Raw genomic sequence first — 20,709 nt, 5'->3', positions numbered from 1 at the left:
CTGAGATGGAGGGGAGAGGATGCAAAGACGCCTTGTGAAGAGTCCTACTTGCACTGTTGACCGTTGTCCAATCATCATGCAGCAAAATGAAAAATCTCAGCGATCACATCACTACCAGAGAACTAAGTTACAACATATATCGGATATCATCGTCTACTGCGTATACAACGTCATCCAAGTTATCCCGGAGTACAAAACTCTACAAATTGTGAAACTTGGCTGCGTATAACTAGCTGACAAATAGCAGGGATTAGGGATGCATCGCACCTGCTGCGATGTGACCTTCACAATGTTGGCAGCACCAATTTTCTTCTCAACAAAAAATCCTTAAGATCCCGATTCCCGAACCATGTACTTATCTCCGTTACTCGGATGTCTTGTGAGATCCATCCGGCACAAAATGATTAATTTAATTTAGCCATTTTGTCTGCATTTCTCACCTGCTGAAGCGAATTGCAGGTTTCGAAAGTGTGTTTTTTCCTTCACATAGGTGGTGGAGGTAGAATGTCACCGCTGGGAAACCTGAACATAGTTATTTGCCCTATAGAAGAAATAGGGCTTGTGTCCGTAGCTATGTCTCGGCGAGGAAAATAGTCGTTCTGCTTTTGCGTACTATGCTGTGTGTAGTACTGTGATTTTATTTTCCTCTAGCGCATTACACATTCCTTAAAGGTTCTTCTAAATAATCCCAGAATGAAGGCTTCTTTACACAGGGGTATACGTTTTTGCGCACGCCTCAGCGCAACGTATTTGGGTTCGTTCTCATTTCCTTTTCTCATGTTCGCAAAAAAATAGGAACTGCTTACCAAGGGTCCCTCATAAAAGTCTATTGGAGGTGTGAAAAAGCGTGCACAGATGCGCAATATGTTGTACAAGGCTTTTTTGCGCACTCATCAGCGTAATTTAAAATAGTTTTTGCACAAGCAGGGCATGTTCATTTGTACGCGGCAGACGAACACGCCCCATCTTAAATAGCTATTTAGCCTAGCGAGTCCCAGATGTGTTCTTTTTTTCTATGAATTGCATATCGTATTGCACATCCATGCAGAGATTGTGTGCGCATTTGCGCAGCTCCCATAGACTTGTAGGGGGACCCTGGTGAGCAAACAGGCACAAAAATAGAGCAGGTCCTATTTTTTTGTGCACAAGAGAAAAGGAAATAAGAACAAAACCATTAAAATCAATGGGTCATACTCTGCAAACTGCCTGCGCAGCTTTTGCATCTGCATATATGCCCATGTGAAGGAGCTCTAACACAGAGATTGTGGATGTGATCAACTTTTTTTTTTTTTCATTTTAACCCTTAAATAAATACTTGTTCCATATCTGATCCCAAACTGTGTGCAGGTCTCGTGCTTTTTATTGTCAGTGTCTTTCATGTTGCATGAATTTGATGTGTATTGCACTTCTGCAGCACTGAATGAGTTAACTGTCTGGTATGTGAGATGTCTGAGAAATGTTTCTTGTTGTTTGTCACGTGATCGTGCTCTATATATGTGAATGCAAGGTGTTTGCAAGGGTCTTCTGTTTTCGGTTCTGGACTTGTAAGCGAGAGGAGTGTTGGTAGAGCAAAAGTGAGCCACACGGGCACCTTCATTACGTGTGGGCCAAGATGGGAGAGAATGAAAGGTATCCTCAGCCTTCCCTGGGCCTGCTTTGCCCAGAAGATGCCAGTGGTGTCCTGAGCCACTGATGAACGAAGAGAGAGTGGAACCGCCATCGCAGTGTGTGGTATGCCTGCCGAATGTGAGTGCTTACCGGTAGAGAGCTGGTGAGAATAAAAGGAGTTTGTACCACGAACAGAACCCTGGAGATAACTAGGACTGTAGGTTCTTCTGTCAACCTGTGATTTCCGCTTTGTGATTTATGCAGCATTTTCCTGCTGGTGGGAGTTTATACTTGTGAATGGACTGCAAATAGATTTCTACCAGTAAAGGAACACTGCCAACTGTTCCAGGCTTTGCTATTTAAAAGTTCTCTGTGAGTGTGGAACATTTATTTCATCATCTGAATTTACCACGAAGGGAGGAACGGTGGCGTCTCCCGGGACAGCAGACTGCTAAGGTAAACCACGTATTGGGTTAGCCTTTTGCAAGACCTCCCTTCGGTAACTTGGACGGGTCCTGTGCTACCCTCAGAGCGGGAGACGGTAGAGCCCCATGACAAGGTCCAAACACTACCCCGCTGTCTCATAGGCTGAGGGCCCGCTCCTCAGACGCTGCAACTGGAGGTGTTCTGACCCAATTGTCTACACATCACAATTTGGCCCCTTACAATTGCCAATGTTTCCTGCTTCCACGATCACCTTATTATAGAATCATAATATGGTAGAGTTGGAAGGGACCTCCATGGTCATCGGGTCCAACCCCCTGCTCAATGCAGGATTCACTAAATCATCAAAGACAGATATTTTTCCAGCCTTTGTTTGAACACTTTCATTGAAGGAGAACTCACCTCCCCCTGCAGTAACCTGTTTCACTCGTTGATCACCCTCACTGTCAGAAAGTTTTTTCTAATATCTAATCTGTGTCTCCTCCCTTTCAGTTTCATCCCATTGCTTCTAGTCTTTCCTTGTGCAGATGAGAATAGGGCTGATCCCTCTGCAGTGTGACAGCCCTTCAGATATTTGTAGACAGCTATTACGTCCCCTCTCAGCCTTCTTTTTTGCAAGCTAAACATTCCCAGATCCTTCAACCGTTCCTCATAAGACATGATTTGCAGACTGCTTACCATCTTGGTAGCGCTTCTCTGAACTTGCTCCGGTTTTCTTTAAGTCTTTTTTAAAGTGGGTGCCCAGAACTGGACCCAATATTCCAAATGAGGTGTGACTAAGGAAGCATAGAGGGGGATAATTACCTCACGTGATCTAGACTCTATGCTTCTCTTAATACATCCCAGAATTGTGTTTGCCTTTTTGGCTGCTGCATCACATTGTTGACTCATGTTCAGTCTATGATCTATTAGTATACCCAAGTCTTTTTCACATGTGCTGCTGCTTAGCTCAATTCCTCCTATTCTGTATGTGCTTTCTTCATTTTTCTTGCCCAGATGTGGGACTTTGCATTTCTCCTTGTTAAATACCATTCTGTTAGTTGCTGCCCACTGTGCAAGCTTTTCTAGATCTTTTTTGAATACTCTCTCTTCCCTATCGTTGGCTATTCCTCCTAGCTTTGTGTCGTTGGAAAATTTTATCAATTTTCCCATCAATTCCCTCCTCCAGATCATTTATAAAAATGTTGAACAACACTGGGCTTAGGACAGAGCCTTATGGTACCCCACTTGATACATTCTTCTAACTTTAAGCACTTTGTGACCACCCCATAGTGGTTTTACGTCCTGGCTTGCTGGTCTTTAATACCCAGGGATGTAAAAACGATGTACTGTGGCGTCCTGATCTACCAGTCTCGATGGCGCCTTCTGCCCATGCACGCCAGGCATCATACGTGGGGCACATCCACAGAAGGGCGCGCAGCCTGGAAAATTTAAAATCTCTCTGGCTCCTGGCTAACGTGTAGCCCAGAGCAGAGAGATATTACCGGGAGTCACTGTATGCAGTTACCAGTCACATGATCACTGTTATCAAATGAATAACAGAAAATGGATAACAGCAAACATGTAAAGTAAAAAAAAAAGTTTAGAAAAAGTAAAAAAAAGAAATAAATAATTCATTGAATTCAACCATTTATTGAATTCAATGTATGGCTGAGCGCTGCCTCTGATTAGCTGAGCGCAGGGACCAATCACAGGCAGTGGTCAGCTGCTTTTCAATGGCTGAGTGCTGCCTCTGATTGGTCACAGCGCTCAGCCAATCAGAGACAGCCCTTCCAGCAGGCGGAGATTTTAAATCCCCGGCTGCTGAAAGAATCTCAAAGCAGTTCAGGAGAACAAGAGCTTGAAGCGCCTGAGCCCCGGCAGCGGCGGAGAGGTGAGCGTATGTATATACATATATATATATATATATATATATATATACATATACTCATATATACTCAACAGTTCTCCAGGTCTTCCTTCCTGTCCTTGCTTCACAAAATAATCAATGTAAGGCTGCCTTCATTTCTGCGGTGAGGATCCTGTTTTCCTAGTCCGTTTGGGAAGCAGGGAAGGGGAATCCATCTTTTGACAGAACTGAACAGCACAGGACAGACCCGTTGACTATAAGGGGGTCCATTCAGTTTCCGTTCAGCTGCCCGGCATTTTACCGGAAGAAAAAGCGTTGCCTGCTATACATCCGGTATTTTGTGCAACAGAACCTCTGACCTTATTCTCCACTCTTGTCTGTGGCTTTAGTTTTACGGACGATTGGTGATGTATCTTGTTCTACTTGCATCAGAAATAATAGGTCTCTTGCGGGTTATACGTATGTCTATGTGGTATTTAGCGTTATATTGATGTCACGGTCAGGCAATTTCCTGTTGTTTGCTTAGCTTACATTGATTTACAACCCCTCTAAATACATGACACTTATAAGTCAGTACATGTACTTCATAGCCCCTGGAATTAGGACTGGGGCATTATACGTAATTAACAGCTTTAATAATCTTTTTAACCTTTTATTTATAGGATGTTTGGGAGTTTGGGATAATATTACGTGTTGGGACCAAGCTAAATTCGGAGAAACAGTCACTCAGACGTGCCCTTTAGTGCTGAGACATTTCTTCAGCAAGGATGGTAAGTGACGCACATGGAGATATTATATTAAGAGCCACAAACCTACATGTCACTTTTCGTTCATCAACCGTATGAGACCTCGTACCAACTTTATGCAAAGCCCAGACGTCCATGTGAACCCACGATATTACACTGATGGTCTCTGTAAATGTTTTGCATGTTTCTTCTTTTATTATCTACTCTGAACAGCCACTTTATTAGAACCCCCCATCTAGTGACGCATTGGACCACCTATGGTTTTCAGAACTGCAGCAATTTGTTGTGGTGAAGATTCCACTAGGTGCTGAAATCAATCTGTAGGAATATCGGCCCCTGCGGACAGGAAGCTTCTTGCACCCGGGCTTAGGAGCCTTGGGGGGCCCATAAGGCCTCTCTTCTCCATATACGGAGCCCAGTATTATGAATAAAGCATTATCGTTGGGGGCCCCATTCCAGGTTTTGCATTGGGGCCCAGGAGCTTCAAGTCATGCCTCTGGCAAAGTATGTGAAGGTACCGACATTTTCTGGACAGCTGACTGGAAGGTGTCTGACAGAGGTGCCTCAAGCCTTTATGCTGCCTGGGGAGAAGTGTGAAATGCTTTCCCTCCCCCTCCCCTTCTGCATTTGGACAACACCTGCATGGAGTTTATATGTTCTCTTTGGGTTCATTATTCTTATTCTTCTCTATCTTCTCCCCCCCCCCCCTCCTCCTATTGTGGTAGCTCTATACTATCTTCGTCTAGTAAATAAGGAGCTATACTGTCCCTTTGTAGTAATAAATAGTTATAATGCCCCCTATAATAATAAATAGCCATACAATCCCCCTTGTAGTAATAAATAGCTGTAATGACTCTTTAGTAACAGCCATAGTGTTCCACTGTAGTTTTCCAACTAGGGAGAGTCAGGGTCACCTCAGGTTCCTGATATGGGATCACCCTTATCAAGGCGAGTGCTCCGCATTTAGGTAGAGTCTCATTGCATTAGTAGATAAGGTCAGATTTCCCATTCCTCCACTTTTTATTAGTTATTGATACATTGTGTTAGCCTTTTTGGACAACTAATTATGTGTCTGGCGTCCAGCTCGGAAGTAATGCAAAACTCCCATTGAATTCAATGATAGCTGCACCTGCGCTACCAAACCTGGCCGCTGCAATATGGACAGCATGATCTGCTTTCTGCACTGTCTGTACTGACAGCGGTGCTGGGAATCAGCTGAGTAGTGGGGACCATGAGTAATAGACCCACGATGATCGTGCATTGATGATCTATTCTGTGGATAGATCACCAATAGAATAAAACCCTGAAGTCCTGAAACAGCTCTTTTATTATCTAGTTTTTTTTTATTGGTTGTATCAATAGACGTTCTGTAGCAGTTTAGTAGAAATTCTTTGGACTGGAAATCCTGCCACAATCATTTGACTTTGGGTTTATTTCTGTTGGATTTGAGACAAATAGGATTTTTACTGTTCTATTATGATTACTATAAATACTATGATGACTACTACTAATACTCCTGCGAATAACAACGATCATCCATCTAGATTTCTAAACTTCTGAATCTGAAACTTGATTTGCACCTAAAAAATTGTAAACGTCTCCATCTCTTTTTTCCCTGTAGGAAATATTAGTCGAACCTGCACAGTGCATGGATGGACGGAGACATATCCAGACATTTTTGATGCTTGTGGGCACAATGAAAATGTTACTTCGGTTAATAAGGTAGGATCCTGTCATATTATTCATCGGCACAGGATGTATAGTCCCCTCCAGAAGTTTAGAAACACCCTAGTACGAAACATCTCTGGGAGCTTCTTCACCGCGAATAGAAATGTATTCTGCAGGAAACCTTAAGGATAGATTTACACATATCAGAAATGCTGCGCAAATTCCGCACCATTTCCGCAAGACAGAGTCAAAATTTGCACTTATGAAGTCTTTCCACTCTCAGCTCTTCCTTCACTGGTCACCCGGTGACCTCTAGTGAGGGCAGTGCCACTGGTCAGGTGGTGTGGGAGTAATCAGCTGTACTCAGCTCATTAAAGAACACCCAGTAAAAGAAGTTTCAAAGTCTTCGGAGGTGAGGGGGGCGTGTGGTATCTTCTAAAATCAGCTGTGAAAGCGCAGCTGATTTTAAGTTAAAATCCGCACCACCGATGTTGCAGATTTTGACTCTATTTTGAAGCCGAAATGCTGTGGAATTTGCAGTGGAATTTTCAGCGGTGGAAATTCCACTGCCTTTCCGCTACGTGTAAACATACCCTAAAAGCTGATCCGGTAAGAAAGTATACAAGTCCGCAACACAGACTAAGGGGAGAGTCTGCACTGAGTCCAAAACAGTGATTCTCAACGTGGGCGTTATTGCCCCCTGGGGCATCTTTACTTTTCAAGGGGGCGATGGAACGAAAAGGGGCCGCAGGGGGCATTGGAACATAAAGGGGGAGGTGGAGCATTCTGTGTTTGCTTTGTTGATTTTTTTCGTCTAATAACTACATTTTTCTAAAAACTAGTAGTGATACCTCAGTCAGTTTTCATCAATAATCTGTCCAGTGAAATCCGAAACCGATGAAAACCGAGGCAATTATTTCCATATGGAATCACTTACATGTAATGGGAGTTGTGTGCAGCCTGCGCGCCTCTATCATATAATGTATGACTTTTATAACTCTATGACTTCGCTACAGATCAATCACACTTCATAACGCTGGATAACCTACAGCACAACCTAATCTGCTGTATTCCATAATGCCGCTGATTGGCTGGAACCACTTCAAACTTTCACTTGTTTGGGTCCCTGGGAGTTGTAGTCTTAGTGGATGCCAAGTGTCTTTTCAGAACACTGATATAAATTACAACTCACAGAGACCCACACAATTGAAAGTTCCATCCAATCAGCGGCATTATGGAATACAGCGGGCTAGGTTGTTGTTTAGGTTATCCAGTGTGATTGATCTGTAGCGGAGTCATGGAGTTATAAAAGTCATACATCATTATATGATAGAACGACATAAGCAGTGCATTCTTGAAGCATACTTTATAAAAATGGCTGAGAAGAAGAAATGCCGTCAATATTCAAATGAATATTTGAAATACGGATTTATCCCTTCTCCTACAAACGGACAGCTTCCCTTGTGCCTCATTTGTGAAAAGGCATTTTCGAATGAAGCTATGAAGCCTTCGAGACTGAGTGATCACCTTGCAAAAATGCATTTAGACAAAGTGGGTAAGCCTATTTCATTTTTCCATGGTTTAAAGTCAAAGTTTGAGAACCGCAGCACTGTAGGCAAGCTATTTGGAAAATCTGCTCTCAATGCTGACAAAGGCCTCCTTGCTTCCTATAACGTCTCTTTATTAATAGCGCAATGTGACAAATCACATACTATTGAGGAAACACTTGTGTAACCCGCAGTTAGAGAGATTGTCAGTACTATGCTGGGGCCTGACACGTGTGCCATGGTATAATCGATTCCTTTGAGTAATGACACCATTTCAAGAAGAATTGGCGAGATGGCTGTTGATGTGGTAGAAACGCTTTTGGACATGTTCTAGAACACAGAATTTGTAATGCAAATTGACGAGTCAAAGGTTAGAGACAATGAAGCATTCGCTCAAAAATCGCTCAAAGCCGTCTTTTGAGCGATATTTGTTGTGTCTTACTGCACTGTCATCGTGCAGTTTTTGTTTAGGAATCGCTGATTGTTCTCTTTCAGCATGCTGAAAAAGAATGATCAGCCTTATCAGGAATTCACAGCGGAATATAGCCGATACTATTGTTTCAGCTGTATCCCGCTCCCTGAACACAGGTGGGGAATGAAGAACACAGCGCTCCAGCTGTGTTCTGCATACCCCGCTCGGAGCGCTCGGCTGTATAAAAGCCGGGCGTTCTGAGCAGAGAACAGCTGGATGCAGAAGACATGCGGCCCCACTTGTCTTCTGCATCCCTCGCTTGGAGCACAAAGTGATTGCTCAATGTTTGAGCAATCACCTTGCGCTTAAAGGCACACAACGATTACCGCTCAAAAGACATCTTTTGAGCTATAATCTTTGTGTCTAAACCAGGCTTTAGGTTCGTTTCATTAATCGGAATGAAGAGGTAGTGGAGGAACTCTTGTTTACCAGAAATGTAACCACAAACATAAGAGGCTCCTTTATATACAAAAGAGAGGAAGAATTTTTCCAAGAAAAAAACATCCTTTTAACAAATGTACTTGCTTGTGCAACTGGCGGAGCTGCATTCATGATTGGTCGATATCGCGGATTTATAGCCCATTTAAAATCTGCTATACGCTACATAACGGCAGTCCACTATGTGATCCATCGGCAGCAACTTGTTGCTAAACATTTATGTGAGAGATTGCATGATTCACTGCGCTATGTAATTAACAAGATAAAAGCGCACTCTTTGAACAAACAATTTTTCCGCAAGCTCTGCCAAGACCATTACGAAGAATTCGAACCTCTACTCCTACACACCGCAGTGATGTGGCTGTAAAGAGAAAAGTGCTTAGAAGTCTTCTACGGACTTTTTGATACAGTAGCTGAGATTCTTAGGCTGACTGACCCAAGTCTTTGTGATGCAACCAAACTATGACATCCTGACATTGCCTATCTCACAGACATATTTGACAAACCCAACAAGGTTAAACTCAAAGCTACAAGGAGATTAAATGAATTTCATTAAGGCTAAAGGTATAATATCTTCCTTCATTGCCAAACTGGACATTCATACCAATAACCTGAGTCAACTTGAGCTCTGTTAGTTTCTGTGTCTTCAAGAAATTGCATGTGAAGAAGGAGACAAACTTCAAGATGCAGACTTAGAGATTTTTGCTCACACCTCAAACAAACCAAAGAAGACGTGCAAACTAGGTTTCATGATCTATATACCCTTGAAATACCAACGTGGGTACTCAATCCATTTTCAGCAGACGCAGGAGAATTTCATCCCAGATTACAAGAGCAGCTGATCGACTTAAAACACGATAGTGAAGCCCAAGCACTTTTCCAACAATGTGGCTATGAATGTTTTTGGGTGAAAGTGAAGAATTCCTATCCTATCCTGTGGCAGGAAGTTAGGTTGCTCGCGTTAGCTTTTCCATCTACGTACTTAGTGGAGAGGGGCTTCAGCACGGTTCAGCAGCTCCTGACGAAAGCAAGAAACAAACTTCAGATATATGTAAGAGGTGACTTAAGACTGCAGTTGACGAAGATAGAACCGCGTAATTGGTGTCATCGGGCCAAAGGCAGCCATTAGTGACACAGATTATGGCAAACATTATTATTATCATTAGTTGAGTTTCATTGTTCTTGCATTTTAATTAGTCTTCTGACCATTAGGGCTCAGTCACACGGGTTCATCGGCACCCGTACACCTGCACCGATGCGCCCGTGTGACTGACAGTTAGAAGACAGCCGTACCTGAAGACGGACGTCTCTCTCCAGCGCTGATGAAAGAACACATGACCGGCAATGAAGCCGGTCACATGTTCTTTCCTCCGGCGCTGCAGAGAGACGGCCGTCTTCAGGTACGTTCGTCTCCTTCCTGCAGTAACACGGGCGCCAATGCGCCCATGTGACTGAGGCCTCAAGGTGTATCTTGCATTTTCTTTATACGTTGTATGTTTCTATCGAGTGATAATTAAAGATGGCATTATTGCTTACTTCAACCAAAAAATTATCTTCTGCAATAAAACCTACTTATTATTGTATCCACAATTAACCAGTTTTTAAATATTTAGCATCTACATTTTAGCAGCTAACATTTACTAAAATACTTCTTTGGTAATTTTTAGAGACATGTTTTCACAATTAATGCTAATTTGTTAAACAGACTTTCCCCCAAAAAAGTTTCAGCATTTTAATTTGTACTTTTACTTTTTAACCCTCCCAGGTCTACATTTTAAGTTTTTTTTAACCTTATGGATGTTTACATTGCACATGTAAACAGATTTTTTTTCTGCCAAATTTAAACTGTCTAGAGATGCAGCAATGCTGACTTTATCATTTGAAGTAACTCATTACGTCATTTACTGTATGTGGTATTCCTTAGGGCTGCAGTACAATCTGAGCTATATATGTACATACCCTGTTTCCCTGAAAATAAGACATAGCATGATTTTCCAGAATTTTTGAGGATGCAAAATGATTTTTCAGGCTTTTTGAGAATGCTTGAAATATAAGCCCTACTCCAAAACTAAGCCCAGCTTACAGTTAATTTAAAAAGTCAATTTAAATAGTGTCCAGGCAGCTATACATGTAAAAAAGTTAAACCTTTTTGAACAAAAATTAATATAGGACACTGTCTTATTTTTGGGGAAACACGGTAGTAATAGTAACCAGTAGAGTTGAGTGAACTGAACCAGTAGAGGCCTGTGTTGGGTCGAACTTTGATAAAAGTTTGGTTTGGCACAAATCCCAATCAAACTTTTAGCAAAGTTCTACGCAAAACTGGGTTCTACTGGTTCAGTTCACTCAACACTAATCCTGAAGACTGGTGTATAACACTAAATGTTCACATAGCGGAATTCGCTGCGAATTCCAACTCAAAAACCATGTCAAAATCCTCAGCTTTCTACCACAGTTTTTGGTGCAGATCCACACGCGGGAATTTACCCTGTCAATGTCAATTTACCCCTTCAGAATTCTACAGGCGAATTTCGCCCACTGACAGGGCAAATTCTGTGTGTGGATTTGTGCCAAAAATCACGGCAGAAAGGTGCAAATATGGGCACGATTTTTCAAGGTGGAATTTGCCGGCAGAGATTCCGGCAGTGGAAATTCAGCAGCATTTCCGCAATGGGTGAAAGTGGCCATAGTGCAAGAATAAAATGCTACAAAACCTGGTGAGCCTCTCACTTTCAGGCCTTAGGCCTTAGTCAGACGGGCGTTTTTTGCCGCGATTTGCGCATGCGCATGCGTCCGGCGATTTTTTAAAACCATTGCTTCGCAATGGTATCGGACACATGAGCGCTTTTTATGCGCTCGTCCGAACAATTATAGAACAAAAAATCGCAGATCGCACCTATCTGCGATCTGCGATTCCTGTTCGCTTCTGTATATGCGCTCAATGGGGCCGGCGGCAGCAGCGCCGACCCCATTGAGAACATATAGAAGACAAATCATTCTTCTCTGCCACAGCTGTAACAGCTGTGGCAGAGAAGAACGATGTTTGCCCATTGAATTCAATGGAGCGGCAATACAGCCGCTCCATTGAAAGCAATGGGCTGCCGGCGTGCGCGGGGTTAATTGTCGGGAAGGGGTTAAATATATAAACCCTTCCCTGCAATTCATGCTAAAATGTGTTAAAATAAAAAAAAATTGTATACTCACCTTTCCGCTGCAGCCGGAGTCCAGCCGCGGCCGCTGTCAGTTCTCCTGAACTGCTTCTCGGCACTATTCAGCCGGCAGGGCTTTAAAATCCCCGCCTGCTGAATGATCTGCTCTGATTGGTCACAGCCTGACCAATCAGAGGCCGGTTTCACTCACACACCCATTCATGAATTCATGAATGGGTGAGTGACTGCTGCCTCTCAGCGCTGAGCCAATCAGGGGCAGGTCTGACTCACATCCATTCATGAATTCATGAATGGGTGTGAGTGAGGCATGCCTCTGATTGGCTCAGCGCTGAGCCAATCAGGGGGCAGGTCTGACTCACACCCCCTTCACACCCACTGCAGGACGGCCGCTCGGAGCTGCCGGCAGAAGGTGAGAATGCAATTTTTTTTTATTTTAACACATTTTAGGATGGATTGCAGGGAAGGGCTTATATATTTAAGCCCTTACCGACAATTCATCCCGGGCTCGCCCGCAGCGCATTGCTTTCAATGGAGACGGCTGTATTGCCGTCTCCATTGAATGCAATGCGCTGGACAGCTCCGGCCCGTTTCTAATGAAACGCGGCTAGGAGCAGATTTTCGGGCGATTTGCGGGCGACTTGCGCGCACCGGTCACGCGATTTGCGGATGCGCATCCGTCATGCGATCCGCAAATCGCGGCAAAAAACGCCCGTCTGACTAAGGCCTCAGGATGGCTCCTCAGTGATTAGTGTCATAAACACTCCCTTTCCCTTCAGCTGTGTATATTAAACAATTTTTTTACATTTTTGATTTTTTTTTTTACTTACTTTTGATGTCGCTATATTAAAAAAATCCCCAAATTCTGCAGCTTTTTTCTCTGGCCACTAACGCTTAAGAATTGACACTTCCTATTTTGTGCAACAGCCAAATGGACCATACATACAATACAAAAGGAGGGGACTCATTGATGTTGATAGGAGAGTGTTGTGGATATGCTCTGTTATCCTTCCTGGGAGGGGGAGGAGGTGTGACCATCACCTATAGACTTCTATGGAAGAGTGCTGTGGGCATGCTTTGTGGTATGTGCAAGGAGGAGGAGGTGAGCTGTCACCATCATGATTGTTAATAGTGCGTCCTTTGTTTATGTGTATATATATATATATATATATATATATATATATATATACATATATATATACACCGTGTTTCCCAGAAAATAAAACAGTGTCTTATATTAATTTTTGTTCAAAAAGGTTTAACTTTTTTACATGTATAGCTGCCTGGACCCTATTTAAATTAACTGTTAGTAGGGCTTAATTTTGGAGTAGGGCTTATATTTCAAGCATCCTCAAAAAGCCTGAAAAATCATTTTGCATCCTCAAAAATTCTGGAAAATCATGCTATGTCTTATTTTCAGGGAAACAGGGTGTATATATATATGTGTGTGTGTGTGTGTGTGTGTGTGTCACCCGTCATTGTAACCCGGCCTGTGATGATAATGAGATGACATTTGAGAAACTTTCTCTACCGAACAGGTAGGGTCAAACTATTATTAAGCAGAGTAAGATGATCTTTGTGTCACAAGAGCTGCACTTTACCAATAGCTTAGAGCTTCATGGGGTTACCCTATTAGATAGACCTAGTGGTGCATTTTCATATTTTTTTATCCATTGGCCCAACTTGTCTAAAGGTGATTTTGTGCTTTGAGTAAGTTGGAATAGATATTTTGGAGGTTTCTGACTTTTGACTCACCATGTTGATGCTGAGCGCACATGAGAGTATATTTCCATGTATACATAATACTAATGGAAATGACTTTCTAATCGTATAAACTAATATAAATGCCCTCTGAGAATTGCTAATCCTATTTACTTACTTCTTTGCATTTGACCTTGTGCTTCGGGGTCGTCTATTAAATTGCACATTTATCTTTCTCTTCAGAAATAAGATATAGAGCTGAGTAAATAATGTATAAACAAAATCACTTAATAGGACTCATTGATGTAGACGATCTATAAATCAAGCAATCACATTTAATGAGAAAGTCAATTTCGAAAACGGAATCTAATAATCCGGTAAATCTGCAATATGAATAGTCTGGAGGAGGAAGTTCACCGATGAAATTGGGAATAGGGTGGGGGTAGAGCTGTAGGTTCTTCATAAGGAAACGGCATAATCTGATATATGTATGTATTTATCAGATTATCAGGTCAAGCTACAGTACTTCAACGATTAACCCCCATTGTGCAATTCTTTCTTGAAGAAGCTACAAATGAAGTTGCTACTTAAGGGTACGGTCCCAGAACGTGAACCACGAAAGTGGCCCCTGGGTGGTAGGAGGGATCACTGGCAAGTTTCTAGCTGCTTGGAGGCCTGTGAAGACTGGTAGTTTAGGATTCGGCATATTCAGTAAGTACCATGTGTTCGAACTCGCTGGCCATTCAGGGAGCATAGCATAGTCTTTCTCTGCTAGGTGAACTAAGCAAGAGATTCTGCATCCTGGGTACCAGGTCCTAGTCTGTAATGGGTGTAGTAGGCCAAATCGCAGGACTGGCACCAAGTGGACATTGGCTTCCTGTGTGGTACCCATGTTACGAAGGCTCACATTAAGGGATACTCTAAACAACAGTCTTTATTCACAACAAACTTACTGTAAGAAGCGTTAACTCCGTCCATATGCCACTTAATGTATTAAGCACAATGTGCACTGGTCGGAAATTGTACTAAAACCCGTGTTGGAAATGCAGGTCTAAGAAAACTTTTCCCATAGTTTAAAAAAGTAGACACCACATTCATAAAATCATGTGTGTATAGTACACAGTGCAAAAGGATGTAAGATGTCCAGAGACTACTGGGGTTATTTAGAAATGCCTTTATATCAGCACTCTATTGAAAAAAAAGTTGCAAAATTTGGTGCAAGTGCAATGGCAGTGCGCCAAAGTGGGTGAGACCACAGGGATTGTAAGGTGATTGTCACGGGTGGCTCTGTAATCCCTCCCAACATTGGCGATAACGGTGCCCTGCTTAGCTGTCGCACAGTTGCAAGAATAACGTATGAGGATACGTTTGAAACGAACACATTGTTTTGTCGTGGGTGACGCCAGCACTCCAACCTGGACTCACAAATCTAATTATGGCCGAATAACTTGAGATGAGTCCAGTAGCTTGTATTAGTAAACTGGGAGCATGCAGACTTACTGAAGCTTTTTCTTGTGATATAACAAATTAAATACAATTGAACTTTGCAGCATTAAGGGATGTAGCAAAGCCGACAATGATGCAGTGATTAATAGAGATGAGCGAGCATGCTCGGATATAGCAGTTACTCGAGCGAGAATCGCTCTTCTCGAGTAACTGCTTACTGATCTGAGCATGCTCGGGGGGGCGGTGGGTGTGATCAGCGGGTGGCGGAGGGTAGCGGGGGGGTGGAGTGAGAGAGACCCCCTGCCGCCCGCCGCTCACCCCCGCCGCCCCCCGAGCACGCTCAGACCAGTAAGCTGTTACTTGAGAAGAGCAATGCTCGCTCGAGTAACTGCTGTATCTGAACGTGCTCGCTCATTAAACATGTTGAAACAGTAGATTGACACTTAACACAACACAATACTTCAATGCTCTCTATTCTCTTAGAGACTACACAGTATTGGTTAACTGGTGGGCTTACTGGAAGTGTATGATGCAGGTGTTGGATGATAGTTGAAAAATAGACGGTGAACAAATCCTGTCTTTGAATTCACTGGGTAGTTAAACTCACTGTTGTGTGAAACATTGGCCTCCAACTCTGGTCTCCTCACTGCAGGCTTGACAAGAGAGCGGAAAGAGACCTCGCTACCCTTGCTGACTTGTTGAAGGTACTGTTCACATGGCTAAGCTACTAACACTCCTCTTCTCAGACCACATCTTGCTGCACACTCCTTCTCCTCCGACCCCTCTCCTTACTCCCTCCTTACTTCCACTCTCACTTCCTCTCTCTGTTCCTGCATTTTTTTCTCCTCTCTACCCACTCTGCATAGGAACTCATACTAAGGTTTCCCGCCCTGGACTCACTCACCAATCAATAGAGGCGTGACAGACAGCCAATAGGTAACCAGCTATTTGCCAACAGTAAGCTCTGAGTTTAGGAAGGGGAGAAACACGTCAGGGCAACAGTTGATGTGACTATTCTGGAGGACTCTCCGGCCACTAAACAAGTCCTGCTTATACATAAATTTGTGACTTTTTAGCTTTTTTTGAGCAGGCTTATTACCTTTTCCTAAAAAGTGGGTGGGGCTTTCAGGAGGGGACGTAAAAGATTTATGTAGAATTAGCTCCAGAAATTGGTGTAAACTATGCCAGATACGTACACCGGGAAAAATTACAGAAGCCCAATGTTGGAAATGTCGGGCTTAGTAAATTTTCCCCTATGACTCAGTGGCCAGAGTGCACCTTATCCAAATTTGGTGCCTACATTTCTTGAGCATAAATACAATATTTCCATTTGGTCATGATGACTAAAATGACAAATTAGTCTAAAGACTCCACAGAGTCTATTGGATTTTAGTCCAAATAATGGACCAGAAGAGCGCTAAACAATTATTTATACAAATGCAATTAGAAAGGAGCTGGTTTCTATGCTGCCAGTGTTTGGGAAGTCAGACGCTCCTCGCAACTGCAGTATGTTGAACAACAGAAACAAAATGTTGGGTGTCATACAATAACTTTTATTTCATACGTTAAAAGAAGACCTATTACACTCTATTGTGTCCCAAATACTATCTAAGGCCGGCTGCACACGGCCGTGACGTGCTCCGCCGCGGAATTTTGCAGCGGAGCCCGTCACGGCGCCCCCCAGAGACCCCCAAACTTACCTGCGGATCCGGCGTCCTCGCTCCCGCATGACGCTTCGGCGTGACGCGCCGCTGCGTCATGTGACACGCCAGCCATGTCACATGACATGCCCACCACGTCACATGACGCGGCCGGCCATGTCATATGACGCGGTAGGCAGGGAAGCAGTTTCACGCTATCTTCCGCTGTGCTACAGTGGAAGATAGCGTGACGGATGGGCTTCTATTGACTGCAATGTAAGCCGTCCGCGCGTACACCCACAGCAAATAGAGCATGCCGCAGGTGAGGACAGAAGATTTCACGGTGCGGAATTCTACCGCGGAATTCAATAGAACCTAATAGCTGGGGGCAACGCAGCGGATTTCCGCCGCGAATTACGCGGCGGAAATCCATTCGTGGGAAGGAGCCCTTAGTGTTGGTAATGTTTCACTGCTGCCTGCAGTCAATCATTATTGTACTGCTCTCCAGCCCTTTGGCAAACAAACTGCCGTCTGTTATAGCCAAATATTTTGACTCCTCAGTCCAGAGCACCCGCTGCCATTCTTCTGCACTCCAGTTCCTATGTTTTCATGCATAGTTGAGTTATGTGGCCTTGTTTCTATGTGCAGGGTATGGCTTTTGGGCCTTGGTCCTTCTATGATGACCACTTCTGGACAGATTCCTCTGAAAAATAGATGGATGTACCTGAGTTCCGCTGTCCTTTGCCAGTTTGGAGCTGATAACACTGCTGGATTTCTTTAATTTAGAATGGAAGCAAGCATGATGTGTCTTTCATCTGCTGCACTAAGGTCCCTTGGCTGAACACTGCGTCTACGGTCCCTAATGTTGCCCCTTTCTTTGTGCTTCTTCAAAAGTGTTTTAAGCCTTCTACACAGCTGTTTATGTTTCAGTCAATGACTGTGTTTCAACCTGTATATACAAAGGATGGTCATTATCAACTGATTGGTATAATTGGTTAATCATCCACCTGACTATAATCCTACAAAGGCCCTGATTTTTTTAGAAGTGTACCTAGAAGAATTGATGCTGTTTTGAACAGGCACATGGTGGGAGCGTAGCTTAGCTAGTCATGCTAAACTCCCACCCCTCCCTCCCCAGCCTATGGGAGCTGCCAGCAAGAGGAGGGACTTTAGCAACATGAGCAGCTGCTAAACTCGCTCCCCCTTCCCTTTTTGGGGAACTGCCGACGTATTCCAGCAAAAGATAGGACAAGACCTATCTTTTTCCAGAAGTGCATAAAAGTGGCCAGCCGACACGCATACCATATGCGCTATCTTTTCCGGACGGACGATTTTACGCACCGGAATATAGCCCATCTGAACAAATGCATTGGAATCCAATGCTTCAGAAGGTCACGATTTTTGGCCGACGTTTTAACGCTCATATGAAACTAGCTTTACTTTGCAGTATTTTTCTACACGTGTGTATGTATAAAATAAAATATACATACACACAAATGTGGAAAAAATGCCACAAAGAGTAGCTGCATGGGTGGGGGGCAAAATACTACAAAGAGTAGCTGCATGGTTGGGGGTCAAATACTGCAAAGAGTAGCTGCATGGGTGGGGGCCAAAATACCACAAAGAGTAGCTGCATGGGTGGGGGTTAAAATACCACAAAGAGTAGCTGCATGGGTGGGGGTCAAAATACCGCAAAGAGTAGCTGCATGGGTGGGGGTCAAAATACCGCAAAGCGTAGCTGCATGGGTGGGGGTCAAAATACCGCAAAGCGTAGCTGCATGGGTGGGGGGCAAAATACCACAAAGAGTAGCTGCATGGGTGGGGGGCAAATTACCGCAAAGAGTAGCTACATGGGTGGGGAGCAAAATACCACAAAGAGTAGCTGCATGGGTAGGGGTCAAAATGTCACAAATAATAGCTGCATGGGCGGGGGGCTAAATACCACAAAGAGTAGCTGCATGGATGGGGAGGAAAATACCACAAAGAGTAGCTGCATGGGTGGGGGTCAAAATACCGCAAAGAGTAGCTGGAAGGGGGGGGGGCAAAATATGACAAAGAGTAGCTGCATGGGTGGGGGGCAAATTACAGCAAAGAGTAGCTGCATGGGTGGGGTAAAATATGACAAAGAGTAGCTGCATGGGTGGGGGCAAAATACGACAAAGAGTAGCTGCATGGGTGGGGAACAAAATACTGCAAAGAGTAGCTGCATGGGTGGGGGGCAAAATACCACAAAGAGTAGCTGCATGGGTGTGGAGTAAAATACCACAAAGAGTAGCTGCATGGGTGGGGGTCAAAATACCCCAAAGAGTAGCTGCATGGGTGGGGGGCAAATACTGCAAAGAGTAGCTGCATGGGTGGGGGCTCAAACTGAACTTTTGCACCAGGGCTCATGAGCCTTTAGCTCCATGCTTTATCTCTATGCTAGTAGTCATTTTAAGTGCTTACAGATAGACAATTGATCATATGACAAACCTGCAACAACATGTAGAATTGAAGCCCGAAGAGGCGACTCATTACCGAGCTTACTTTCCAAATGTCTTTCAAGATTGAAAGTGAAAACGTATTTATAAGGTGTCAGTCCATTTACCCTAAACAATAATGTTACTGGAGTAACTGTGAATAACACAAGAGCAGCCACGATCACCGAGAGGGGAAAATGGGAAAGGTGACTCACTGCCTGCTATATTTGGAATACAGCAAATTCTGGAATAGAAGATGTGTCACCACAAGAATAGACCTACGATACGATGCCTGGGTGTAAGGGGTCCTTCAAATGACCGTATTTGCGTCATGCAATAGATGGCAATCTGATGGCAATAGATTCGTTCACATTAACATTTTTTTTACGTGCGTGAGCTAAAAAATAGGACCTGCTCTATTTTCCTGCATATTTGTGCACCAAAGGCCCCATAGAAGTACAATACGCAACATGCTGCACAAACCCTCTTAAGGCCCATTTACACGAGCAGATAATTGCTCAAAGATCGCCCAAATGACAGTTAGAGTGAACGCTCAGATCCTTTGTTCTCCACTGGAAAAACAATGCCATCAGCACTCACCCATGGAGAACGACTGATAAAACTGATCACTAAAATCAAGTGAGCTTGATTTTAAGGATCACCAAAAAGTGCCTGAAATGCGGGTGCCCCGCACCCATTTACACGCACCGATTATCGCTAAAACGATCACCGATTAGCGAATTTTTAGCGATAATTGTCCAGTGTAAATGGGACTTTAAGCCTCATGTCCAAGGGGAAAATCAGGTCCGCCGCGGATTCTCCATGCAGAATCCCGCAGCGGGTCCCTCCTTTCCCGCGGACATAATGCTAAAAAGAAGATTAAACTTACCTGTTACCTAAAGCTACCTTAAATAAAAGACCCCACTTATCCTAAGCAAACAAAGCACCATACATAGTCACAGAACTATTTTGCGGCGTATTAACCTAGACACTATATGAAGATCATTCAGATTATATGACAAGGCCAAATTGTTTGTTAAAGTTCCGACATTCCAACAAACTTTTGGTGGTCCTAACAGTCACTACGACCACCCCAAGCTTTTAATCACGTAGAAAATTGTGTTAGCATCACATAGTCAAAGAAATCTCAAACATAGGTATTAGTACTCGGAGAGTTGGCATAGCGGCTCTTTAGGCACCCAGCAAGTTAGGGAGCCCATGTCCACCCAGGAGGGCAAGGAAATCACATTATTGCTGCACCACGATGATATCAGCTTGTGCATTATCCTTAGACTGGACTCACATGACTGTACGGTAAAACGCTGTGTAAGGGTGTCAAAATCTGCACACTGAATGTGCAGCGAATAGCCCTCAAAGGAGCAGACAAAATAGTGGTGTGACAGGGAGGATTCACAGGATGACAGACGAGTCCACGGTCCCAGTTATCAGTGGGTTTCTGCTCCCGGCCGCTCTTTTTCTCTCTCTACCGGTCAACACTCACATTTGGAAGTAGCACTCAGCGCT

The 20,709-nt window shown here is 43.7% G+C and overlaps 1 protein-coding gene across 1 annotated transcript in view; it reads left to right on the top strand.

Moving 5' to 3' along the window:
• VIPR2 (vasoactive intestinal peptide receptor 2) overlaps positions 1-20,709 on the top strand; it is a 120,342-nt gene that overhangs the window by 38,684 nt on the left and 60,949 nt on the right. The window contains exons 3-4 of the mRNA XM_066584619.1: positions 4,564-4,671; positions 6,269-6,369. Of these exons, the coding sequence (XP_066440716.1) occupies positions 4,564-4,671; positions 6,269-6,369 (209 nt within the window). The remainder of the gene's footprint in view (positions 1-4,563; positions 4,672-6,268; positions 6,370-20,709) is intronic.

Source organism: Eleutherodactylus coqui, chromosome 12 (genome assembly GCF_035609145.1).
Source record: "Eleutherodactylus coqui strain aEleCoq1 chromosome 12, aEleCoq1.hap1, whole genome shotgun sequence".
In the NCBI taxonomy this organism is placed as follows: Eukaryota; Metazoa; Chordata; class Amphibia; order Anura; family Eleutherodactylidae; genus Eleutherodactylus; species Eleutherodactylus coqui.
Note: the sequence above shows the minus strand (reverse complement) of the source record. Positions and strands in the feature narration are given on the sequence as shown.